The sequence below is a fragment of the Vigna umbellata genome, chromosome 8, assembly GCF_029865625.1.
Source record: "Vigna umbellata cultivar VRB3 chromosome 8, Vumbellata_1.0, whole genome shotgun sequence".
NCBI classification, from domain to species: domain Eukaryota; kingdom Viridiplantae; phylum Streptophyta; class Magnoliopsida; order Fabales; family Fabaceae; genus Vigna; species Vigna umbellata.
Genome location: NC_142172.1, coordinates 13,428,233 through 13,451,906, shown reverse-complemented (window position 1 = coordinate 13,451,906; position 23,674 = coordinate 13,428,233). Strand labels below are relative to the sequence as shown.

At 38.2% G+C, this 23,674-nt stretch overlaps 2 protein-coding genes across 2 annotated transcripts; both read left to right on the top strand.

Annotated features, from left to right (window-relative positions):
• The first annotated feature begins 5,265 nt into the window (after positions 1-5,265).
• LOC148194040 (uncharacterized) lies at positions 5,266-6,507 on the top strand. The gene is made up of 2 exons (XM_088097600.1): positions 5,266-5,868; positions 6,105-6,507. The coding sequence occupies exons 1-2, from the start codon at positions 5,511-5,513 to the stop codon at positions 6,140-6,142; spliced, it is 396 nt and encodes a 131-aa protein (XP_087953726.1). The 5' UTR covers positions 5,266-5,510; the 3' UTR covers positions 6,143-6,507.
• Positions 6,508-10,301: 3,794 nt separating this feature from the next.
• LOC124822040 (pyruvate kinase 1, cytosolic-like) lies at positions 10,302-22,237 on the top strand. Its single transcript, XM_088096378.1, has 13 exons — positions 10,302-10,454; positions 12,450-12,527; positions 12,915-13,046; positions 13,788-13,868; positions 14,886-14,957; positions 15,076-15,165; positions 16,644-16,788; positions 17,184-17,272; positions 17,361-17,456; positions 17,598-17,665; positions 17,838-17,937; positions 21,293-21,352; positions 21,859-22,237. Exons 1-13 carry the CDS (start codon positions 10,302-10,304, stop codon positions 22,009-22,011), a joined length of 1,317 nt encoding a protein of 438 aa, XP_087952504.1. The 3' UTR covers positions 22,012-22,237.
• The last annotated feature ends 1,437 nt before the right edge of the window (positions 22,238-23,674 follow it).

Here is a 23,674-nt window from a genome sequence, read left to right as displayed (position 1 = left end):
GTCGCAAGCTCTTTTGGTCGGTGTGCACAACAAACCGCTATCCCAACAAGTAAGGTCGCCAATGTTGTATGGCCATCACCAGTGCCATAAGCTCTTTCTCGTAGATCGATTTGTTTAATGATCCAGCAGGTAAAGCTTTGCTAAAATACGCTATAGGCCTCCTGTCCTGTGTCAAGACTGCTCCGACTCCTCCTCCCGAGGCATCACATTCTATGTGGAATGGCTTCTCAAAATCGGGTAATATCAGTACGGGTGTTGTGGTCACTGCCTCCTTCAATCGTCTCATCGCCTCTTCCGCCTTCTCATTCCACTTGTACTCCCCTTTCTTCAATAATTCGGTCAAGGGTTTAGCCACCTTGCCATAGTCTTTGACGAATCGACAGTAATATCCCGTCAACCCAAGGAACCCCCTCAATGCCTTCGCATTCCTCGGCCTTTCCCATCCTACCACTGCTTTAACTTTTCTTGGATCCATCTCTACCCCCTTCTCTGAGATCAAGTGGCTTAAGTATCCAATTTGGACTCTTCCAAATTCGCTCTTCTTCTGATTGGCGACCCAGCAATTCTCCTCCAACCTCGCCAGCACCATCCCTACATGTTTCATATGCTCAACCCATGTTTGATTGTAAACCAGAATATCGTTGAAGAAGACTAAGACAAATCTCCTTATGTAAGGTTGCAGCACTCGTTCGTGGAGCTTTGAAAGGTCGATGGGGCATTGGTCAAGCCAAATGGCATTACCACAAATTCAAAATGCCCCAAATGTGTTCTAAAGGATGTCTTTGGTATATCTTTCTCCCCCATGCATATCTGGTGATATCCAGATTTCAGGTCCACCTTAGAGAAGTACCTCGCTCCTCTCAACTCGTCTAGCAACTCTTCTATAACTGGGATGGGAAACTTGTCGGGGATCGTGGCGCGATTCAAGGCTCTGTAGTCCACACAAAATCTCCAAGAGCCGTCTTTCTTCTTCACCACTATGACAGGACTGGAGTATGGGATGGTACTTGGCCGAATTACCCCGGTTTGTAGCATATCCGCCACCTGTTTTTCTATCTCATTCTTTAGGATATGTGGGTATCTATAGGGTCTTACATTTATCGGGTCTACTCCCTCCTTTAGGGGTATCTGATGTGCCATACGTCTTTCGGGTGGCAACCCATTAAATTCTTGAAACACCCCTGCATGCTGGTTCAACAGTTCATCCATCTCCCTTCTCTGGTCCTCTGTATTCCCTGTTTGTTAATTTCCCCATCCCTCTTCTCCATCTCGCCCAATTTCCAGACTAACATCCATGCCTCTGCCTCCTTTATTTTTAATAGCGCCTTCGGAGTCACCAAGCTTCTGGCTAGTTTAGGATCCCCCTTGATAGTCACCTCCTTACCCTCTTGGTTGAAGGTCATTGTCAGGTTGCTCCAATCTAGAGCCACCTTCCCCAGCATAGCTAGCCATTCTACCCCATAATCACATCCACACCTCCCAAGTCAAACAAGTGTACTCTCGTTGTGACCTCCACGTCCCCTATACGAATTTGCACCCCTTCACAGCAACCTCGGGTCTCCTTCTTCCACCCATCCCCCAGACTAACCATGTACGACTTAGTGTCTGTTGTGGTCAATCCCAGTTCCTCCACCAGTTCTCTATTAATGAAGTTGTGACTAGCTCCGCTATCAACCTGTTGAATATAATGAAAAACTATATTTGAGTTAATCTCCCTTGTGTAAAATACACACATAGGGTTCTCTATTTATAACAGAAGAAATATGGACTAAGCCCAAAATACAAATGAGAAATAATAACAAACTAACTAAACGATAAAAGATATAATATATCTAACACTCCCCCTCAAGCTGGAGCATACAAATTGTATGAACTAAGCTTGGAATAGATGAACTCAGTGTTGAACTAAATGATTTGTCTTCAAGAGTGTGAGGCAAACATAGATGGACTAACGGCAGCTTGTGAAACTTCAACTTCAAAAGTGGATGAATGAGAGCAGTGGTGGACAATGACAAACTGCAAGGACTGATTCCCAATCAATGATGGATGAGTGACGGGATCAACAGTGGTAGCTGAAAGCTAAGAGCTACAAAAATGCAGGGACTACACTAAATCTTCATCAATGATGGATGGGTGACGGGATCAACAGTAGTAGCTGAAATCTACAAAACTGCAGGGACTACACCCATATTTATGTGACTTGCAGTGTCTTGGAAACGTACTACCCCTTAGTGTGAAGGGCGGAAATGTGAAATATCACAGTTGCTGGACCACTAAAACAAAACCAAATATTAAGCTACAATGCTGAAACAAAGGCATCAAAGATCCAAAGATATGTTGGAGGTCCAAAATTCTTTGCTGGACAACTCCCAAGTGGTGATACTTAGCAATGTATCACAAGAAGATCGGGCTAAACTCTAGCCCAAGAAGAACTGACGCAGTTGCGTCTGTCTGAGGCGGTAGCGACTGCCGCGGCGGTTGACTGCTATAAAACTGTAGGGACTAAATTGCGATCACTGACTGATGAGGCTGATGGGACCTGTAGTGGCTGGAAGCGACAAAACTACAGGGACTGCCATCACTAACTGTGTGATGGGGGCCTACAGTGGTTGGAAGCACACGGCGCCTGGACAGCGGCAAACGGCGCCTGGACAGCGGCAAACAGTGGCTGTACAGCGGCAAACAATGGCTGTACTGAGAAGAAGAGAAAATGAACTGCCGACTGAAATTTTAGGAGCTGCCGGCGGCCATGGCGGGGCCGCTGGCAGACAGCAGAGACCACCAGAAGAGGATCAGAGAACTTGCTCTGATACCATGTTGAATATAATGAAAAACTATATTTGAATTAATCTCCCTTGTGTAAAATACACACATAGGGTTCTCTATTTATAACAGAAGAAATATGGACTAAGCCCAAAATACAAATGAGAAATAATAACAAACTAACTAAACAATAAAAGATATAATATATCTAACACAACCAATACTATCACCCTTCTCCCCTTGATCTCTCCTTGCATCTTCATCGTCTTAGCGTGCGTTAGGCCCCTAGCAGAACATGCCGAGAGTTCCATCTGCAACTGGGTCATTTCTGACTCACTAGCGGTTTCGTTCTCCTCTTTGTCCTCCGCCAAGATCAACATTCTCAAACTCCTTTCTGGGCATTGATGTCCAGGTTCGAAAGGCTCCCCACACCTAAAACACTTGCCCTCTTCCCGTGCATTTCACGTATTCCGCGTAAGGTAAGTTGCGGAAGTTTCGGCCTCTGTTTTCGACGCTGTTCGATGCCGCTATACTCACCTGGGTTACTTCTCTGCGCACAGACCCTCCACTCTCTATTGGACCCGTTCGGCCCGAGTTTTGACGGACGGGTTTAACTCGAGACACCGTCCCGATCGGCCTAGTCCAGTTCTACATGCCTCTCCCCATTCCTCCTGTTTTCGTACCCACATGCAAGGCTTCCCCGTCGCGCGCCATACGTATTGCGACCATCAACTCCTGAGGGTCTAGTAATCGCACCTGGCTGCGTATCGGTTCCTGTAAACCACCCATGAAATACCGCAGCAGAATCTCCTCTGGTAGCTTCGATGTTTGTCCTACCAAGATTTCGAATTCTTTGATAAATTCGTCCACCGTCCCGGTCTGCTTGATGGTGGTCAACCTTTCAAAAATGGTTCCCCTGCTACTTTCCACAAATCGCGCTACCAGTGCTTCCTTCAGCCCCGCCCAAGACCGGTTCTTGGCCTTCTCCTTCCAAAATCGGAACCAATACCCGGCACTGCCCTCCATTCTTATGTATGCCAGCTGCAATTTCTCATCATCTTCCTCTACCCCTTGTAGGTCAAAGAAACGATCGGCTCAGTTGATCCAATTGAGTGGATCTGGACCTTCAAATGTGGGCAATTCGACCCTCTTCCTCCAATTCGGAGGGTGCTTGTGTTTCCCGATTCTTCCTCCCCCCTCGTTCTCGTCTTGCTGTACATTTGCATTGACCGAAGACTGACTATCCTCCGCTGGTGCTGTCGTCCTCCCAACATCCTCATGATTTCCTTCAATTCTTGACGAATCGCAACCGTATCTTGGCGTAGCACTCCCGTCAACTGCAAGTTCTACCGTCTCCAACCGTCCCTCCATCATATTGAATCTTCCGTCAACCCTTCCCTCCATGTTAATTCTCTCGCACCTCGTCTCGGATCTGGTAGGTCGAACCAAAATGTTAGGTTTCTAATTAGGAAACCCATCCACAATGCACTCTCTCACACACAGAACACTAGAAAGAATGAAAGAATGCTGTTATTCACAAGTAATCTCAATGTACAATGAATGTCACGAGAGCATAACCTCTCTCAACGAGAGTTCCTAGAACCTGTTATGTATCTTACAATCACCAAAAGTCCTCTACCCTTTTCTAATAGAGGTATTTATAATACCAGCTTTTCCCGCCCACTTACTAACAGCCACTTAACCGTTAAGACAGTTAAGTCATCTAGTTCTCTCCCTCCTCTTATAAACTAACCAGGGTCTATCAGATACTTATGGTGTGTTTGATGCACTCTCTGAGATAATTCATCTACAAGACAACTTTTTATCATGTTTTCTGTTTGATGATTGATGCACAATGCGAAACAGTTTTGTATTTTGTGTTGTGTGATCGTATGGATACTGGACGAAACAATACAAGTTTTGCTAAAGTACCCTTTCCATTGTATAATATTTGTTTTACATGTAAAAAAAAGAAGAAGGTAACTTTTTGAAATTTTAAATTATTTTAATACTTATTATTCAGTCCTTTTTATACTCTAATAATTCACATAGTTATTGTCAATTATCTTTTTATATTTAATATAATGTTTAAGAATTTATGCATTACTAAAAAAGTGTAGACCAATTCGTTTTGATATTCAAAGAAAGCTTAAATTTATGTAAAAAAAAGAACAAGGTAATTTGTTGAAATTTTAAATTATTTTAATACTTATTATTCAGTTCTTTTTATACTCTAATAATTCACATAGTTTTTGTCAATTATCTTTTTATATTTAATATAATGTTTAAGAATTTATGCATTACTAAAAAAGTGTAGACCAATTCCTTTTGATATTTAAAGAAAGCTTAAATTTATGAGTACTTTAATACAATCTCCTCATTAACAATCTGAAGGAGAGTTTGTCAACCTTTATGAGTAGCTATTGTTAGAATAATTATTAAGTCTACCTAGTATAGCAGGGCCTAAAGTAGGCAGTTGTGTGTTGGAGTATCTATAATGATTGTTCCTAGCAGTCTAGGACAATCTCTTCATCTTTCATCTATGTATTGTATCATATTTTTATCTATATAAATGATAGAACTGAGAAGGGTCTTTCAAGCCCTTTAGAACTATTTTTCTCTGTTTTAGATCTCAAGTTGGTATCAGAGATCAACTTCTGACAAGTCATGAGGTCCCTTCCTTGGAAGCCTTGACCACACGTCTTCTTCGTGTTCCTGTGCCTCAGTCTCAGGAAGCTTATGAAACAATGGAACCATCTGTCATGGTTGCCACGCGAGGAAGAGGAGGACGTGGCACTAGAGGAGGAGGACGTGGAGGTCGGGGACGTCCACAATGCTCTTACTGTAAGAGGGTGGGTCACACCCAAGAAAACTGCTACTCCTTGCATGGCTTTCCTTCAAAAACCGTCAATATCTCTAAGGCTGAAACTTCCACTTCCAACTCCAAGTTCACTGAGGAAGAGTATCAAGAGTATCTGCGATTAAAGTCTAATAGTTTGGCGCAATCATCTCAATCCCCAAGTACGTCCACAGCTTGCATGTCTCAATCCATGGAAGGTCTAAATTCATGGGTAATTGACTCGGGTGCTTCGGATCACATTTCTGGTAATACCTCATTGTTCTCAACCCTTTCCCTCCAAGAAAAACCCCATTTCATTACCCTTGCAAATGGCTCTAAAACTTGTTCAAAGGGAGTCGGTCAAGTCTCCCTGTCTCCCTCTCTAACTCTGAAATCTGTTCTTTTTGTCCCTAACTGTCCATTCAATTTAATTTCCCTAAGTCAGTTAACCAAAATGTTACATTGTTCAATAACTTTCGATTCAAAATCTTTTGTTATACAGGAGCGTGGCTCGGGGAGACAGATTGGAGAAGGATATGAAGCTGGAGGTTTATACCATTTTGGATCTCGCCCACGGGTATCTTGTGTTGCAGCTCTTCCCCCTAAAGTGTTACATGATCGGTTTGGCCATCCTCACTTGTCAAAGTTAAAAAAGATGTGTCCTGAACTTAGTGGTCTTCAGACTTTAGAATGTGAGTCCTGTCAACTAGGAAAACATGTTAGATCTGTCTTTCCCAAAAGGTCTCAATCAATGTGTACTTCTAGTTTCTCTATTATTCATTCTGATGTCTGGGGACCTAGTCGCGTCTCTTCTTTTGGTTTTAGGTATTTTGTTACTTTTATTGATGAGTATTCTAGATGTACTTGGGTTTATCTAATGAAAGATCGCTCTGAATTGTTACCCATTTTCACATCCTTTTTGAATGAAATCAAGAACCAATTTGGTCATGTAATTAAAGTCTTAAGAAGTGATAATGCTAAAGAGTATTTCTCATTAACTTTTTCTTCACTTCTTAGCTCCCATGGTATTTTACATCAGTCCACTTGTCCTCATACACCCCAGCAAAATGGTATAGCCGAAAGAAAAAATAGACACTTGGTTGAAACGGCTCGTACCCTTTTGCTTAGTGCTCATATTCCTGTTCATCACTGGGGGGATGCCATCTTAACTGCATGTTTTCTTATTAATAGGATGCCCTCCTCTCCCTCAATAATAAAGTCCCTTTCTCCATTCTCTTTCCCAATGATCCTCTCTTTCACACCTCTCCTCGCGTCTTTGGTTGTGTTTGTTTTGTGCACGACATGTCTCCGGGGCTCGACAAGCTCTCTGCTCGTGCGATCAAATGTGTCTTTTTGGGCTATTCTCGGCTTCAAAAAGGGTACCGGTGTTACTCCCCTAAAACCAAAAAGTACTACATGTCTGCCCATGTTACCTTCTTTGAACAGACACCTTTCTTCTCGCCCTCTGTTCAAGATGTTCATATCCTCCACCAGGTCCTTCCTCTTCCCGTGGTTGAGTCTAATATCTCCAATCCCTCAGTCAGTCCAAGTCATGCCCAAGGTCCTCCCGAACCTTCCTCTCCCCATACTGATATCCTTCGACACAGTACCCCGGTGAGTAATCCTCTTCCAGCAAATGGTGGATCTCCTCCTTCAGATTCTTCTCCGTCACCATCTCCTGTCATGCCTCCTGGTGAAGATGATTCTGGTTGGCCCATTGCTCTCAGAAAAGGTACTCGTTCCACTCGCAACCCTCATCCCATTTATAATTTTCTTAGTTATCACCGAGTGTCGCCCTCCTTTTATTCCCTTTTATCCTCAATATCTCCTGTGGTTATTCCTAAAAATGTGAAAGAAGCACTTGATCATCCTGGATGGCGACAAGCCATGATTGAAGAAATGCAGGCTCTTGACCACAGTCATACTTGGGAGCTTGTGCCACTTCCCCCGGGCAAAAAGGCTGTTGGTTGTCGATGGGTATATGCCATTAAAGTCGGCCCTAATGGTGACATTGATAGGCTCAAAGCCCGACTGGTTGCAAAAGGGTACACTCAGGTTTATGGTCTTGATTATTGTGACACCTTTTCTCCCGTGGCCAAGATGACTACCATTCGATTGTTCTTTGCCATGGCTGCCATTCGTCATTGGCCACTTCATCAGTTGGATATCAAAAATGCCTTTCTCCATGGTGATCTTGAGGAAGAAGTGTATATGGAGCAACCTCCGGGGTTTGTTGCTCAGGGGGAGTCTGGTATGGTTTGTAAATTGAACCGATCTCTATATGGGCTCAAGCAATCACCACGTGCTTGGTTTGGAAAGTTTAGCTCCATTATTCAAAAATTTGGGCTAAAACGCAGTGAAGCAGATCATTCAATCTTTTATTATCATTCGTCTCCCGCGAAATGTGTTTACTTGATAGTATATGTTGATGATATAGTTATTACAGGAAATGATGCTGCTGGAATATCTCAATTGAAGGAGTACTTGTGTAAACATTTTCAAACCAAGGATCTTGGGAGCCTCAAATACTTCCTAGGCATTGAAGTAGCTCAGTCAAAAGATGGAGTTGTAATCTCCCAAAGGAAGTATGCTCTGGATATTTTGCAAGAAACAGGCATGATTGATTGTAGACCGGTTGATAGCCCTATGGATCCAAATCAGAAATTAACAACAGAAGGAGGTGAATTATTCTCCGACCCGGAGAGATATAGGAGGCTAGTTGGAAAACTAATCTATCTCACTATTACAAGGCCGGATCTATCTTTTGCAGTTGGAGTGGTTAGTCAGTTTATGCAAGCTCCATGTGTTGGCCATTGGAATGCTATCATTCGAATTCTAAGGTATGTGAAAAAGGCTCCAGGGCAAGGGCTGTTATATGAAGAAAAAGGAAGCCTTCAAGTATCAGGATATTGTGATGCTGATTGGGCAGGTTCTCCTATTGATAGACGATCTACTACTGGATATTGTGTTTTCCTTGGAGGAAACATTATCTCATGGAAAAGTAAGAAACAAAATGTAGTGGCTCGATCAACAGCTGAAGCTGAATATAGGGCAATGGCTTCATTAACATGTGAACTTATATGGGTGAAGCAGTTCCTTCAAGAGCTTAACTTCTGTAACATCCAGAGTATGAAGATGTATTGTGATAACCAAGCTGCTCTTCACATTGCATCAAATCCAGTGTTTCACGAGAGAACCAAACATATAGAAATTGATTGTCATTTTGTTCGGGAAAAATTATTGTCAAAAGAAATATGTACTGAGTTTGTTGGATCAAATGACCAACTCGCAGATGTGTTGACTAAGTCGTTAAGGGGACCTCGGATTGAGTTTATTTGTTCCAAGCTTGGTACATACAATCTGTATGCTCCAGCTTGAGGGGGAGTGTTAGAATAATTATTAAGTCTACCTAGTATAGCAGGGCCTAAAGTAGGCAGTTGTGTGTTGGGGTATCTATAATGATTGTTCCTAGCAGTCTAGGACAATCTCTTCATCTTTCATCTATGTATTGTATCATATTTTTATCTATATAAATGATAGAACTGAGAAGGGTCTTTCAAGCCCTTTAGAACTATTTTTCTCTGTTTTAGATCTCAAGTGCTATCAATAAGTTTTTGGTAGAAAGTTGAATTTGAGGAGCAAAAGGAAGAACTAGGAATAACTGGAACAAGTTATGACAACTTGGTTGCTAACCCATGTTGGATGAAAATGGCTCATGGTATTTTCTTAGATATCAACGGGGCACTTAAACTTGGTGGAGCAGTTAAGAGGCTTGGTGAGGGATAGAGCACAAACAGTGTGTTTGGGAAAACATTTGGGTTTATGTAACCCACGTTTTTTCCAGCACAGCAATATACTTGCTTCTCAATTTTCACCTTTGGAAAGTGTGAACTTCTGTTTGGTGCCTCACAAAGGGAAAACTAAACATGCAGAAGGGGATTGTGGGAAAGACAATTACATTTGAAAGAAAACCAGTTTTAAGGAGTGATATGCATTGGAAAAAAACTTTGTCCCTTTAATGAGTAACAATTTTAATTTTTTCTCCTGTCCTTCGCCTTTTCTTTTTGTGCCATTCTTACTCTATTTTTTTATTCAAAAACGTGGCACAAGTATTTTTGTTTTCTATTGTACTTTTTATTTTAACAAATTAAACGGACCCCCTTAGTGATTTTGTTTTTACTTGTAAAACATAATACGTTACACTCTACAGGCAAAACATCAAATTCCCTAAAAAGAATGTTTTAATTACAGTTACACCACTTCCATTTTGTGTTTTTCTCCTCTGACCTATTCCTCAATATTATCATCCTCGTGTAGCCTTGAATAGTAATATAAAATAGATTATTGCTAGTTGGGTGCATGTTATTTGTATAAGCTACCATGCGTTAATACTTTTTTTAACTATTATCAACTTGTATGGCTCAAAATTTTGACTTTTGTCTAATACAGTCTGAAGCCTTGTAAACATTCACTCTGTTCATTTATAGGTATCTAATGTAAAAGTCTGGACAAGGAAACTAAGATTACCGTAACCATTACTCCTTGCACATGACATAGATAAGATGAATTATGGTATATCATAAAAGTAACAGATATTAATTCCTTAACATTTATGCTAATATGCTTTCAAAATGCAAAAAAACTATCTGAAGGTTATTTTATGTTAAAATAAATATGCATTTTTTTCTAACTCCAGGTTATGCTAGATACTGTGGGTCCAGAACTACAAGTTGTCAACAAAACTGAGCACCCAATTTCCCTTCAGGCTGACACATCGGTTGTCTTAACTCCTGATCAGAACAAAGAAGCTGCTTCAAATCTTTTGCCTTTAAATTTTAATGGGCTTTCAAAGGTCGGTAATGTGTATCTTTAAGTTTTAACAAATGTTTCTGAAGGGGCATTATATTTATGTTGAATCTTTTTGAGGTTTGCATACATGTGTATTGTACTAGTAGTCAAGTGCATGTTGTCTTCATCTGAATTTTTATCCAGCTGTTTACTTGTGGTATCTTGGTCTTTCATCCATGTTATTAAAGTAGTTACTTGGTTACTTGGAGAAGTAAGAAGACCTTTGTTCCAATGGATGCTCAATGAGCTTGGAATTTCTTCAAAAATACTATGAAAGTCTTGTACAATAGTGAACTGCTATTATCATTGCTACAAATCTAATTCATTGTTAGAACCTAAATTTTAGAGATTGATCACCACTTTAAAAAAAGAAAAGTTGATGATGCATAGTTCCTTGTAGTCACTTACGGTGTTGCTAGATTTCAATCCATCTTTCTTCTAATCCAGACAAACAGATTTATTCTCTTGATACCTTGGTCTCATTTTCATGCAAATTCTATTTTGTATTTTCTCACTTCATAATAATAAAAAAACTATTGCTGGTATGAGAGGTTCCTCTAAGTAATGGATTTTTCCCTTTGGATAAGTTTATTTGGAAATCCATTTGATCTCTGATGTAAAATTCATTGTATAAGCATAATTAATATGAATTACTTTCTAATTCGAAGGCCTATAACACCTTCACCTCTTGATTGTGAATTGTGAAGACTGAGTTCTGAAACTAATTCTCACTAGTTTATGCCTTGCTCAGAAGTTTCCCTTTTATAGATAATCTTTTTGGTATTTTTGGTGAAAATTGGGCTTGCCTAAGAATCTCAAGCAGCTCCCTATGTGTTAATTTTACAGGATTTGATTCTGGCAAAGATATTAAAAGGCTTTAGTCCTGTTCTCATATGTAGTTATCTGGTGTATTTGGTAGAAAGATATTCTGTTATCTTTTTTGTCGGTTGCTGCATCTGTTCATTTGGGATCAAATTGTTCACCTAACATCTTTGTGACATTTAGAGACATTGGCATGTTATACATATATATATATATATATATATATATATATATATATATATATATATATATATGTATGTATGTATGTATAACATGTTACTTCTATATATATATGCATCAAGCAATTTCTGTTTTACCATGTTACTTCTATCTTGGTTAGGTAGAGCTTTTTTTCTGGCTTCTAGGTTCTGTTCAATTTTTCCTAATTATTCTGCTACTTTCTAATTTTTGCTTATAAAAAAAATATTTTACAATTTTACTCCAAAATTTACACTAATATACCTTTATGCATGTGGTCACCGAAAGCCATAATTTCTTGATGCTTGATGCATGTAGGTCCTTGATGGCCACGGAAAATATTCAGATATGCTTTAGATTAAATTTTGTTGAAGGATTGCAATTAAGGTGGGGCATATGGATCTCAAGAGGCAGCATTGATATTGGTACTTTGGCAAAAGGAATAAGAAAACTGAATAGGGGACAAGAGCCTGCATTTTAATGGCTGATTTTCCTTTATAATGCGATATTTTATAAATTTTCAAGGACATTGTAAAATATGCTCAGAAGCATGCATATTGATTTAAAAAGACCATATGAAGGGAAACTAGTACTCTTCTGAGATATGCAAGAGAGAATTAATTGTAAAACTGGAGGGAATTTCTGAACTTATGGCAGCACTTTCTGTTGTCTTTCCTAGACAGGCTGTTATTTGCCTAAAGATTCCAATAACAGAGAGTCTGCAAGTAGATTTGAAATTTACCGATAGGCTCTAAGTCCGTAATTAATGATTTTATTTTGTTACTTTAGGTGTCTATAAGAGACATGCTGAGTAATATAATGTTAATCGTAATTTTGTATTATTAATTAAGGAATTATAACAATTCCAGTAGCTCTAATCTTGACCATTTTACTTTAAAATTCTTATATAATAACAATTTGTGGTTTTTACAAATTTAGTTTCTTATTTCTCATGTTGTTGGTATCTACAATTTTGCAGGCTGTGAAGAAGGGTGATACTATTTTTATTGGTCAATACCTGTTTACTGGAAGTGAAACAACCTCAGTGTGGCTTGAGGTAATGCAATTCTGGATGGATTAGTTCTATCTTCAATGCTTCTGCAAATAGTTTTTTCTGACTATTTTTGTAATTTTGTTATTATAGGGTTTAGATAGGGAAAGGAAACTTTAAATAACATGATAATAGGTTGATATGTTCTTATAATTATTATATCAGGAATACTGCATATGATTGATACAGGTTGTATAGTGATGCAATAAAATTGTTATCTTGATTTAAAAAAAAGATGTTATTATTATAATAAGAAAACCTGTTTCTTGATGTGATGTATTACTACACTTATACTCCTATCTATGGCTAAACTAATAATTATGTCATGTACTAGTTCCAATAGTACAAACCCATTAATATACTATGTGAATTAGTTTTTATTTTGTAATGCAGGTCAGCGAAGTGAATGGTGATGATGTCACATGTGTCATAAAAAATTCTGCTACTCTTGCTGGGTCACTGTATACTTTACACGTGTCACAAATTCGTATTGATCTTCCCACTCTAACCAATAAGGATAAGGAGGTAACTATAAGAAATTTGTGTGCATAAAGTAATGAGATGCACATTATATGGTCAAATTTCTTTTCTACTTTTGTGCTTAAGAATGTATTTTTCAATTTTTAATCTATATTCATGAGTATATTTTAGGGATGAAATTGGAATTATTTTTGTTGAAATTATAGCTTATTTTAGCAGTGGTTATATAATTTTTCTTTCCGAAAGAGGACTAATTCCTGTTAATTTGTGAGGAAAGTTTTACTTATTTAAGAATCCAAAACAATCTGGATTGGTTTTCTTTAGGTTTCGGTCAAATTGATTTTGAAAGAATTGGTTTGTGAAGTTGATTCTAAAAAAATCGTGTCAGGCAATTATATTCTAAAAGTGAGTTTTAAAGTGTTGATTTTGTCTAGATAAAGTAGAATCACCTTAGATGTGTAAATAGGGTATGTTTTTAAAAATTTTGTGGGTCCTGCAGCCTAAATAAATTATTTTCACTTTGGAATTAAAACTTCAGCTGTTTCAAAATCAATTCTATATTCCGCAGAAAACTGATTTTCTTCATCTTGTAAATTGATCACACAGCTTTATTTACTGTTGAAATCTGTTTTTTTCGGCAAAACAATCAGGTTTTAATGTCTAAACAGCGCGTGCGATCAACTATGTTGTCTACACCAACCACAAGACTATCATGATATAAGTTACAATGTTTATTGTTAGATTCTTACAGTACTGCTAATCTTGTCATGTCACTCGCTAACTCAGGTAATAAGCACTTGGGGTGTTCAAAACAATATAGACTTCCTCTCATTATCATTCACCAGGCATGCTGAAGATGTTCGCCATGTAAGGGTTATTGCTGATAGGTTTCATCCTATTAATTATGTATTTTTTCTCTTTCCTCATATATTGATTGCTACAAAGACTTCACTCTTTCATGAAAACACGTTCAAAACTTGAATTAATGGAAAATGTTGCGACTAAATCAGTCACTCAAAAATGCTATCTAGCATATGACGAATTCTAGTGATGCTTACGATCTTCTTGTATCAATTTCTATTCCTAGCCTTCTCTAGACTCAGAGAGCTGAATGGAATGTTCATTTTAATTTTCAAACATTTGAAAATTGAGGATTGAACTACACAAAATGTACTCTTCCCCTTTCGCAGCATACACAAGGCTAAAAATAAATGGTCGGAATGGCATTTGACTGATGAATGTTATATATAACTGTTAAAATTGTTTGTTATAGTACTTTACAACTACATAAAGCTGTTTCTGGGTGTACCTAGCTTTAGTTTAAGGAACATAGACTGTAACCATAATTTTACTCATCTTTATATACACACACAGACGCACACAAACACTATTAAATGTAACTAAATATATGGGCCTCGTCCCATCTCTTTGTATCTTCTTTGCATTTGAGACACACATATATACATGCTCCTCTGTTGTAATAGATACACTGACAGATTATTATTTTTCTCTTCACAATACATCTCAACATATTCAAATTCATGGACTGAGAAAAACTCACTGATTATTTGTACATTCAATTATAACCAACCATTTTTTAACGAATTTCTTGCCATAACAACTGTTTAGATTTTAGTTATGGACTTATAATTTATTTTTCCAAAAATACTCAACAGCATTGACTATTTTTTTCAAAAAAATTGGGGCCTTTATGCTCAATGCCTGAGGGAGAGTGATTTACTTATTTTTCTGATGTGATTTACTTTTAACTTCTAAATTTGTTTTATTGTACTTGTACAGTGTTGTTGATTTAGTAAGTCATTTTCTTTATTGTAGTTTTCCTCAAAACAATGTAATGAAATTTTACTATTTGTTATTTGGCAGGCCCGTGAGTTTCTCTCTAAATTAGGTGACCTCAAACAAACACAAATCTTTGCAAAGATTGAAAATATAGAGGTGAGAAACTTCAAATCTTTTAGAACCTTATTACAAATGAAAGCAGTAATGCAAGATTGTTGGTGTGTGTGCTTTATATTGATTTTGAACTGCATCTTTTGTCTGTAAATTGTAACAGGGATTGACTCATTTTGATGAGATATTGCGAGAAGCTGATGGTATCATCCTCTCACGTGGAAATTTGGGGATAGATCTTCCACCTGAGAAGGTTTGCTTCTGTTGAATATAGTGAAAAACTATATTTGGATTAATCTCCCTTGTGTAAAATACACACATAGGGTTCTCTATTTATAATAAAAGAAATATGGGCTAAGCCCAAAATACAAATGAGAAATAATAACAAACTAACTAAAAGATAAAAGATATAATATATCTAACACTCCCCCTCAAGCTGGAGCATACAAATTGTATGAACTAAGCTTGGAATAGATGAACTCAGTATTGAACTAGATGATTTGTCTTCAAGAGTGTGAGGCAAACATAGATGGACTAATAGCAGCTTGTGAAACTTCAACTTCAAAAGTGGATGAAGGAAAGCAGTGGTGGACAATGACAAACTACAAGGACTGATTCCCAATCAATGATGGATGAGTGACGGGATCAACAGTGGTAGCTGAAAGTTAAGAGCTACAAAACTGCAGGGACTACACTAAATCCTCATCAATGATGGATGGGTGATGGGATCAACAGTAGTAGCTGAAATCTACAAAACTGCAGGGACTACACCCATATATATGTGACTTGTAGTGTTGTCTTGGAACCATACTCCCCCTCACTGTAGGGACTAAATTGCCATTACTGACTGATGGGGCCTGCAGGGACTAAATTGCCATCACTGACTGATGGGGCCTGCAGGGACTAAATTGCCATCACTGACTGATGGGGCCTGTAGTGGCTGGAAGCGACAAAACTACAGGGACTGCCATCACTAACTGACGAGGTGATGGGGCCTACAGTGGTTGGAAGCATACGGCGCCTGAACGGCGGCAAACGGCGCGGACAGCGGCAAACGGCGCGGACAGCGGCAAACGGCCGGACAGCGACAAACGGCCGGACAGCGGCAAACGGCCGGACAGCGGCAAACGGCAGAGGAAAGTGGCGGCGACAGCAGTGGCACACTGGGTCTGGACTGGTGCTGACTGTGGCAGAGATTTAAGAAGAAAAATGGACTGCCCAATGAGATTTTAGGGGCTGCCGGCGGCCATGGCGGCTGGCCGCCGGCAAACAGCAGAGACCCTGGAAGAAGATCAGAGAACCTGCTCTGATACCATGTTGAATATAGTGAAAAACTATATTTGGATTAATCTCCCTTGTGTAAAATACACACATAGGGTTCTCTATTTATAATAAAAGAAATATGGGCTAAGCCCAAAATACAAATGAGAAATAATAACAAACTAACTAAAAGATAAAAGATATAATATATCTAACAGCTTCTAATTCTGGACAGAAGAATCCAACATTTATGTATCATTTATAAGTAGATAATAGTATTATGATATTGTTTCCATTTGTTTGGTTTTTCTGCATATGGCTATTTATAGCAGTTTTTTCTTACTACCTAGTATTGAACTTGTTGACAACTCCCCAATGGACCACACATCTCAGTTATACTCATAAAAATTTGTGACCTGCATAATATAATAATTTTCTCAAATCTTGCATGTATCTATATGTATTTGGCAGGTGTTTTTATTCCAAAAGGCGGCTATTTACAAATGTAACATGGCTGGAAAACCAGCTGTTGTCACACGTGTTGTGGACACTATGACTGATAACCTAAGACCTACTCGTGCTGAAGCAACTGATGTTGCCAATGCAGTCTTAGATGGTATGTTTTATTTTCTTGATATAGTTGATTTTGTCAAGTTTTGATTTTGATGGATTTAAAGCATCGGCTGCACTGCATGCTGCTATTTTTTTTTTATAAATAAAAAAAGGAAAGAATGCTATTGCATCAATATACAGGTTGCAATCCTAAGCACTACAACCTAAATAGATGATATGCAGCATTTTATTAATACTCCTTCAAATTTGTGGTGCTAATCCATGGTTTTATCATCTCTAAATGTTCTCTTTTACCCATTTTACGGATTTATGAATTATCTAGTCACTAACTAGCATTAGATTCACTACTTGTTTCTGATTATTTGTTAATACTTCTTCCACCTTCATGGTGTTTATTAATGGTTGTATCTTACTTTGTTTTTCCATTTTACGGTGTAGGCAGTGATGCAATTGTTCTAGGGGCAGAGACTTTGCGGGGATTATATCCTGTGGAGACTATTTCCACTGTTGGAAAAATTTGTGCCGAGGTGGGAACTAGAATGTATTCTTTAAACCATACACTAAGTTAGGCCTCAAACAGAGTATGATACCTTTTTAACCAAATCCTCTTTGCAGGCAGAGAAAGTTTATAATCAAGATATTTATTTCAAGAAGGCTGTCAAATTTGTGGGTGAGCCAATGACTCATTTGGAATCAATAACTTCCTCTGCGGTACTCTTGTCTTTTTCACTAAAATTTATCTAGGGTAGTTTTAATTTTTCCCCTCGCTGCCATTACGTTACTCACTTGCTTAAATTTTTTTTCATAAGTAAAATACATATTTGGGAATAATTTCCTTGTGTCAACATGCAGGTTCGGGCAGCCATCAAGGTTAAGGCTTCTGTTATTATTTGCTTTACTTCATCCGGAAGGGCTGCAAGGTTCATTTCAATTTTTCTTTACTCGCCTCTTATTATTTTAAGAACTTTCTCATGCTTTGGTTATGAATTCAAATGTTTGTGCATTTCTTGTTTATTAGTAATTAATTATGCTGCACTTTTGATATCTTGCTAACAAATCATTTGAGTTATCTATTATTGTGTAAATTTGTAGGCTGATTGCCAAGTACCGTCCAACCATGCCTGTGATATCTGTTGTCATTCCTCAACTAAAAACAAATCAACTTAGATGGACTTTCACTGGAGCTTTTGAGGTATTTAATTGATAAATGGATATAATTTGTTTCATGAAATATTCACATGATTCGTGAAGCTGGCCTTCTGTTATTAAGTCAGAGTCAGCATGATTCGGTTCCTTGAGTCAGCTCAGTCTTTTAGGCATTGGTATATACTTTTTAAGCCTGGTGCTTTGTATATATTCTTCTGTAGTGGAGCTTACCTGATGGAATTAGCTCCTAGTAGACTACTGACTAAAATTATTCATGCATTTTTTCCCCCAGTTGTATCAGCTTTTGTACGTTGATAACTTTAGTTTTATGTACAGTGGAATAATGATTTTGTAAGTGATCAATTCTCGTGTGTTGTATGTTGTCTTTGACTTTTGTACATTCTTTAATTTCTCTTTGAAGCTGTTAGGAATAAAAGAGAATGAGTTAGACACGTGTGAGACACGTGTAAGGAGAGTAATATGTTATAGTTGTTAGAAGAGAGAGAAGGTATAAATAATAAACTAAGTAGGGGGAGAGGGGGATCGGAGAATTTGTTCAGACTGGATATTTTCCAGAGGAGGAAGGTTAGGCTTCCTTGGGGTGATTCTTGTATTCTGATTCACTCATTCATCCTTAATACATATATACATACTTTTCCATTCTTTATTCGAGAGTTGTGGTGAGAAGAGAGTCTTGATTAGGTTATTGGCATAAAGTAACCTAACAATTTGGTCCGACCTGCCGGATCCAGATCGGAGGAGTTGCGCGATGGAGAACAAGATGAAAGCACTGGAGGAAAGGTGGGAAGGAAAGTTCGAGTCCATGGAAGCCATGTTGGAAGAGATTCGAGAGGAGATGAGAGGAAGGGCTCGAAAGGAGAGTCGCGACCGTGGAAGACGAAACATTAATCGCGACCGTGGGAGAAGAAGGAACCAGCGTCGGAGCTCCGAAGGGAGTCGCGATTCCGTCAACGCTGAACGCAAACGGCGACCACCAGAGAAGTCGGAGGACGAAGCGGAAAAGGACAGAGGAGACGTGCAACGTAGCGGGATGAAACGCATTGAACTCCCAACATTCGAAGGAGTGGACCCCATGGGCTGGATCGCGAAGGCAGAGAAATTTTTCGATCTATAGAACTTGACGGAGAGGAAGAAGATGAAGTTGGTATATACCTGTATGGAGAGAGGCGCGAGCTACTATTGGATTCGTTTCTGGCGGAAGAAAACCCGACATCCAAATTGGAAGATATTCACGGAAGCGCTGACGCGGAGGTTCGGCGAACTGAATCGAGACACCGTTTGTGAGGAGCTGGCAGCGGAGCTACAGGAGGGAAGCGTCAACAAGGACTTCCAGGAGTTGGGAAATTCGGTGCCACAAGCATCGGGAAAACCAGATCACTCATTTTCTGTTTCTGTCGATCTTGGAGCTGGCATTATAAATGGTGTTGAGGCTGTGGGGGCTATTGAGCGAAGATCAGATACTTATTCGTTGATTGGTGATCCGTTCGATCTTGGGTCGACAATGATGAACAGTGATTGCTTTCGCAATGACAAAGAAACCAAACAAAACAATTCGGCAAATAGACCATTTAATTCCGAAAGGGACAGTTTGGTGGAAAGAAAGCTGGATGAGGATATTTTGAACTCTCAGGAGAGGAGAGTTAGGGATTGGCACTACACTCACTTGGAGCATGATTGTGCTGCTTCACTTAATAATGTTTCTCTTTCCGATTGGAATCACGATGAAGTGTATAGGAGTTTTGGAGGAGATCATGGTATGATTATAAGGGGTCACAGTTTCGTTGTTGAGTATCTGGGAGAAAGAATCACAATTCCCTTGAACCACATTGTAACAAATGTGTCAGATGATATCAAGGAGCCTGGTCAATATTATAAAATCAAAGTTTCTACAGCAAATAACAACGATTTCTTTGGTGATACTGTTCTTGTTACTGTTTTACTGGGCAGTTTGAAGGCTGGAACTATACAGTGGTACCCACCTTTGCCACAATGGAAATGTTTTTCGGGGAAGCGTTTTAGTTATGGAACTCTAAATACAGTGGTTCTGGAATTTCCTAGTGAAGTTTGGGATTATGCTGGGGACTACTTGGAAGCAACAAATGCGAGGAGAAACACTAGAGGTCACTACTTTATGTTTTGTAATGTTAGGAACGCAGTTGGGGTTCCTGCCCTTATTGCATTAGAAGTTGGTAAAGTAGCCACAGATGGTCAAAGCTGGAGCTCTTCGGGTCATCTCAAACATGCAATTAAGGTTCTCCGAAAATTTTTTGGGCAGGATTCAGTTCCAGATCATGTTACATATGTGGTGACTGATTGGGATACTGTTTGGGGGGCGATGATGAGTGGCCTACGTGAGTCTGTTAGCAAAATGGACATATTGAGCACTGGAAATGAATATATTGTTGAGATGAAGGGATTAGAAATCAGAGACAAACTTTATTTCTTTGAGTCGGGAGGTTTGGATGTGAATTTAGGAGCTACCTGTTTGGCATCCCTGGGAAAAATGAAAGTAGATTGGTGGCAGTTGAGCATGGAGATTGAGCAGGAAGAATGGAAGACATCGGTGGAGGATTCGAGGAGCAGAATGTTGGAAGTTGATAGAATCCAGGAAGAATGGAAGATATTGGAGGAGGATTTGCCACCACCCAAGCCTCCAGACTTGAATTGGAGGGCATCACCTGGGAAGGGAAGAGGAGCATTAAGGCAAATAACAGTTCCCTAACTTCAACCTTGAGGACAAGGTTGATTTTGAGGGGGGGAGTAATGTTAGGAATAAAAGAGAATGAGTTAGACACGTGTGAGACACGTGTAAGGAGAGTAATATGTTATAGTTGTTAGAAGAGAGAGAAGGTATAAATAATAAACTAAGTAGGGGGAGAGGGGATCGGAGAATTTGTTCAGACTGGATATTTTCCAGAGGAGGGAAGGTTAGGCTTCCTTGGGGTGATTCTTGTATTCTGATTCACTCATTCATCCTTAATACATATATACATACTTTTCCATTCTTTATTCGAGAGTTGTGGTGAGAAGAGAGTCTTGATTAGGTTATTGGCATAAAGTAACCTAACAGAAGCACTGTGGTGTGCCTTCATTTTGGTGTATCGAATAATCACACAAGCAGTGCCTTGAAACTTTGTGGATAGTCCGTAGCAGATACAAACTTTTCTTGTTTGTATTATTTCCATGAAAAGAGGCAGCATTTTACAAATGTAAAAAGCTTGATTTGATAGGGAAAATGGAGAAAAAATGTTATTTTTCTGTGATTTTTTAATCTTGATTTAAACTGACTGATTGTTTTCATTCTTTCCTTGACTTGTATTATAACATTCTGCTTTGAAACTAATGTGTTCTTGCTCTTTCCTTTTATGATTCTATGGCAGGCAAGACAATCACTTATTGTGAGAGGTCTTTTCCCTATGCTGGCAGATCCACGACACCCAGTAAGAATTATTTGACGTCAATTGATTTAGTAATGTAAAATGGGGAATGGGAACCAATGTAGATCTGAAAACCTCGGATTGTCTAATACTTAAAATCTTAAAACTGAATGTGCCTAAATCAATTAAATAATTTCTATAATCAAACCTAACTTAATCCCCAATTCAGAATAGCAAGTAAAATACTAGTCCAACTGCAAGTATTCCTAGGCCTCAACATCTAATCACCAGTTTCCAAATTACTACTGTTTATACCTTAAATCTTAGTTTATTTCTTATAATGAAACTTGGTACGATACCGACGTTTTTTATTTCCCTCATCAAAAGCAATATTCTAGGACTACTGTGATCTCGGGTGACATTCTAGTTTAGATTTGAATATTCCTTTATTCTATCTATTTTGGGGTTAGCCATTACAAAACTGTCAAAGTTTAGTTTTAGTATGGTATTACTGAAGTATATTTGTGGTCATTAACTTGTTAACATGAAATCATGTCTTTTGGGTACAGGCCGAGTCTAATAGTGGAACGAATGAATCAATTTTGAAGGTTGCTTTAGACCATGGCAAGGCTTTTGGTATCATAAAGCCACATGATCGAGTTGTTGTTTGCCAGAAAGTTGGCGATTCCTCAGTTGTGAAGATTATTGAGCTTGACGATTAACACATGGACCATTTTCAAGGTTGCATTATAAGGTTTCTTTGTTTTAGCATTTTCTGTTGTATGTTGTAATAATAAAAACACTTGAAAGGTCCATTAATAATGTGTATCACATTGGAAGAAATGCACTTGACGAATGGATATCATCCATTCCAAGCATACCAACTGACAATGACATGACACCACATAGTTAATTTTGGGTCAGTATAAATTGTTCCACTTTAGTATCTATCTACTTCCTTTTGCTTGTCATGTATTAGCTAATGGGCAATATTTTTTTACCGACTTGTCAATCTAATCTTCCAACACCAAGACTTTATTTTGGTCAGAGTTGCCAAATCAGAAAGGCTGTGGTTTTGAACTATATACTACTCTGCACTTGATCATGCAACATTTCGAATTCTGTTTCTACAAGTCTCTAAATTCTCTCCGTGGGAAGTGCAATCATGGAGATAATAAATCTTTTATCATATGATCTAGCCTAAGATGAGTTCTGTTGGGATTATACACAGGTAAGCTTATTTCCTTTCTTTTTTCTGAAGCATTTATGGAGAAACTTATGTAAAGGAGAACTAGAGAAGATGGAAGGGGAATTACAAAGGTTACTATAGCATGATTTTCGAGTGCATAAAGGAGTTACACATGGTTTGAATCACCATGAAAATAATCATCGGTAGCAATAAAAATTTTAAACCCTCGAGCAATGAGCAATAAGATGGATGGGCATGAACAATATTTTTAATTTTTATTTTCACATAAATTTAAGGGCAGTACTCAAAAAATTGGGAAAGGAGAAAATGAATATAGGGCACTTATGACAGAGCACAGCTAGAGGAAGAAATAAGGAGTGACTATGTGAATCATTTGAAAACTTTTTTTTATTTGCTTCAAACACGAAGATTATTTTTGCACGTATAAACTTTTGTACTATCCTAATTAAAATAAAATACATCGGATGAATAAAAACAGTTTTTCTTCATTTTGCAGTTCTATTTCCTAATACGATTTCAGATTTTTTTCTTACTTAGGTTATGTGAATTACGTAATCATGGTGTTACAATTGAATATTTATGCTGTGCTTTTCGTTCTTGTTTAGTTTTTTGTTTTTTGTGTTTTACCGTTTTTGCATTTTCTGTTAGTTTCATCCCGTGTGAATTAGATATTCAAGAGCAAACATCCAATGTGCATCCCTTTACGTTTGTTTCTTCAGTCCTCGACCATAAAATTCACAATTTTTGGAGCCGATTCATGCTCACGAGTGTGAAGAATGAAGTATATTTTGTGGACCAGCATCAAATCACACTCTTCATTCACCTTGGAAATGATGCAAGAATATGATTGTATCATGGTTTGTGCACTTTGTTTCTCCTATAGAGTATTTTATGAATGGATCACACTTAAAAATTATAATAATTAAGAAATATATATTCAAATGTGGTTTATTATTATTTTATTTAAACAAATTTATGGTTGATTAATTATTTAAGATATTTGTTATATTTAAAAGATATATAAAGTGGTTATTATAATATAACTTTCTTGAAATATATACAAAGTAATTATTATAATATAAACAAGTTATATAGGAGAGTTATTTTTTAAATAGATTTATTGAAAAAATATCAGATTTATTATGTGTGTGGTTTTTATTATATACAAAAAATTT

Bases quoted from the DNA above. Each gene is read 5' to 3' on its own strand.
- LOC148194040 (XM_088097600.1), top strand. From the start codon at position 5,511: ATGGAACCATCTGTCATGGTTGCCACGCGAGGAAGAGGAGGACGTGGC. The intron at 5,869-6,104 runs GTAATACCTCAT...TTTGTTATACAG, and splicing joins TGCTTCGGATCACATTTCTG to GAGCGTGGCTCGGGGAGACA.
- LOC124822040 (XM_088096378.1), top strand. From the start codon at position 10,302: ATGCTAGATACTGTGGGTCCAGAACTACAAGTTGTCAACAAAACTGAG. The intron at 10,455-12,449 runs GTCGGTAATGTG...ACAATTTTGCAG, and splicing joins ATTTTAATGGGCTTTCAAAG to GCTGTGAAGAAGGGTGATAC. The intron at 21,353-21,858 runs GTAAGAATTATT...TTTTGGGTACAG, and splicing joins TGGCAGATCCACGACACCCA to GCCGAGTCTAATAGTGGAAC.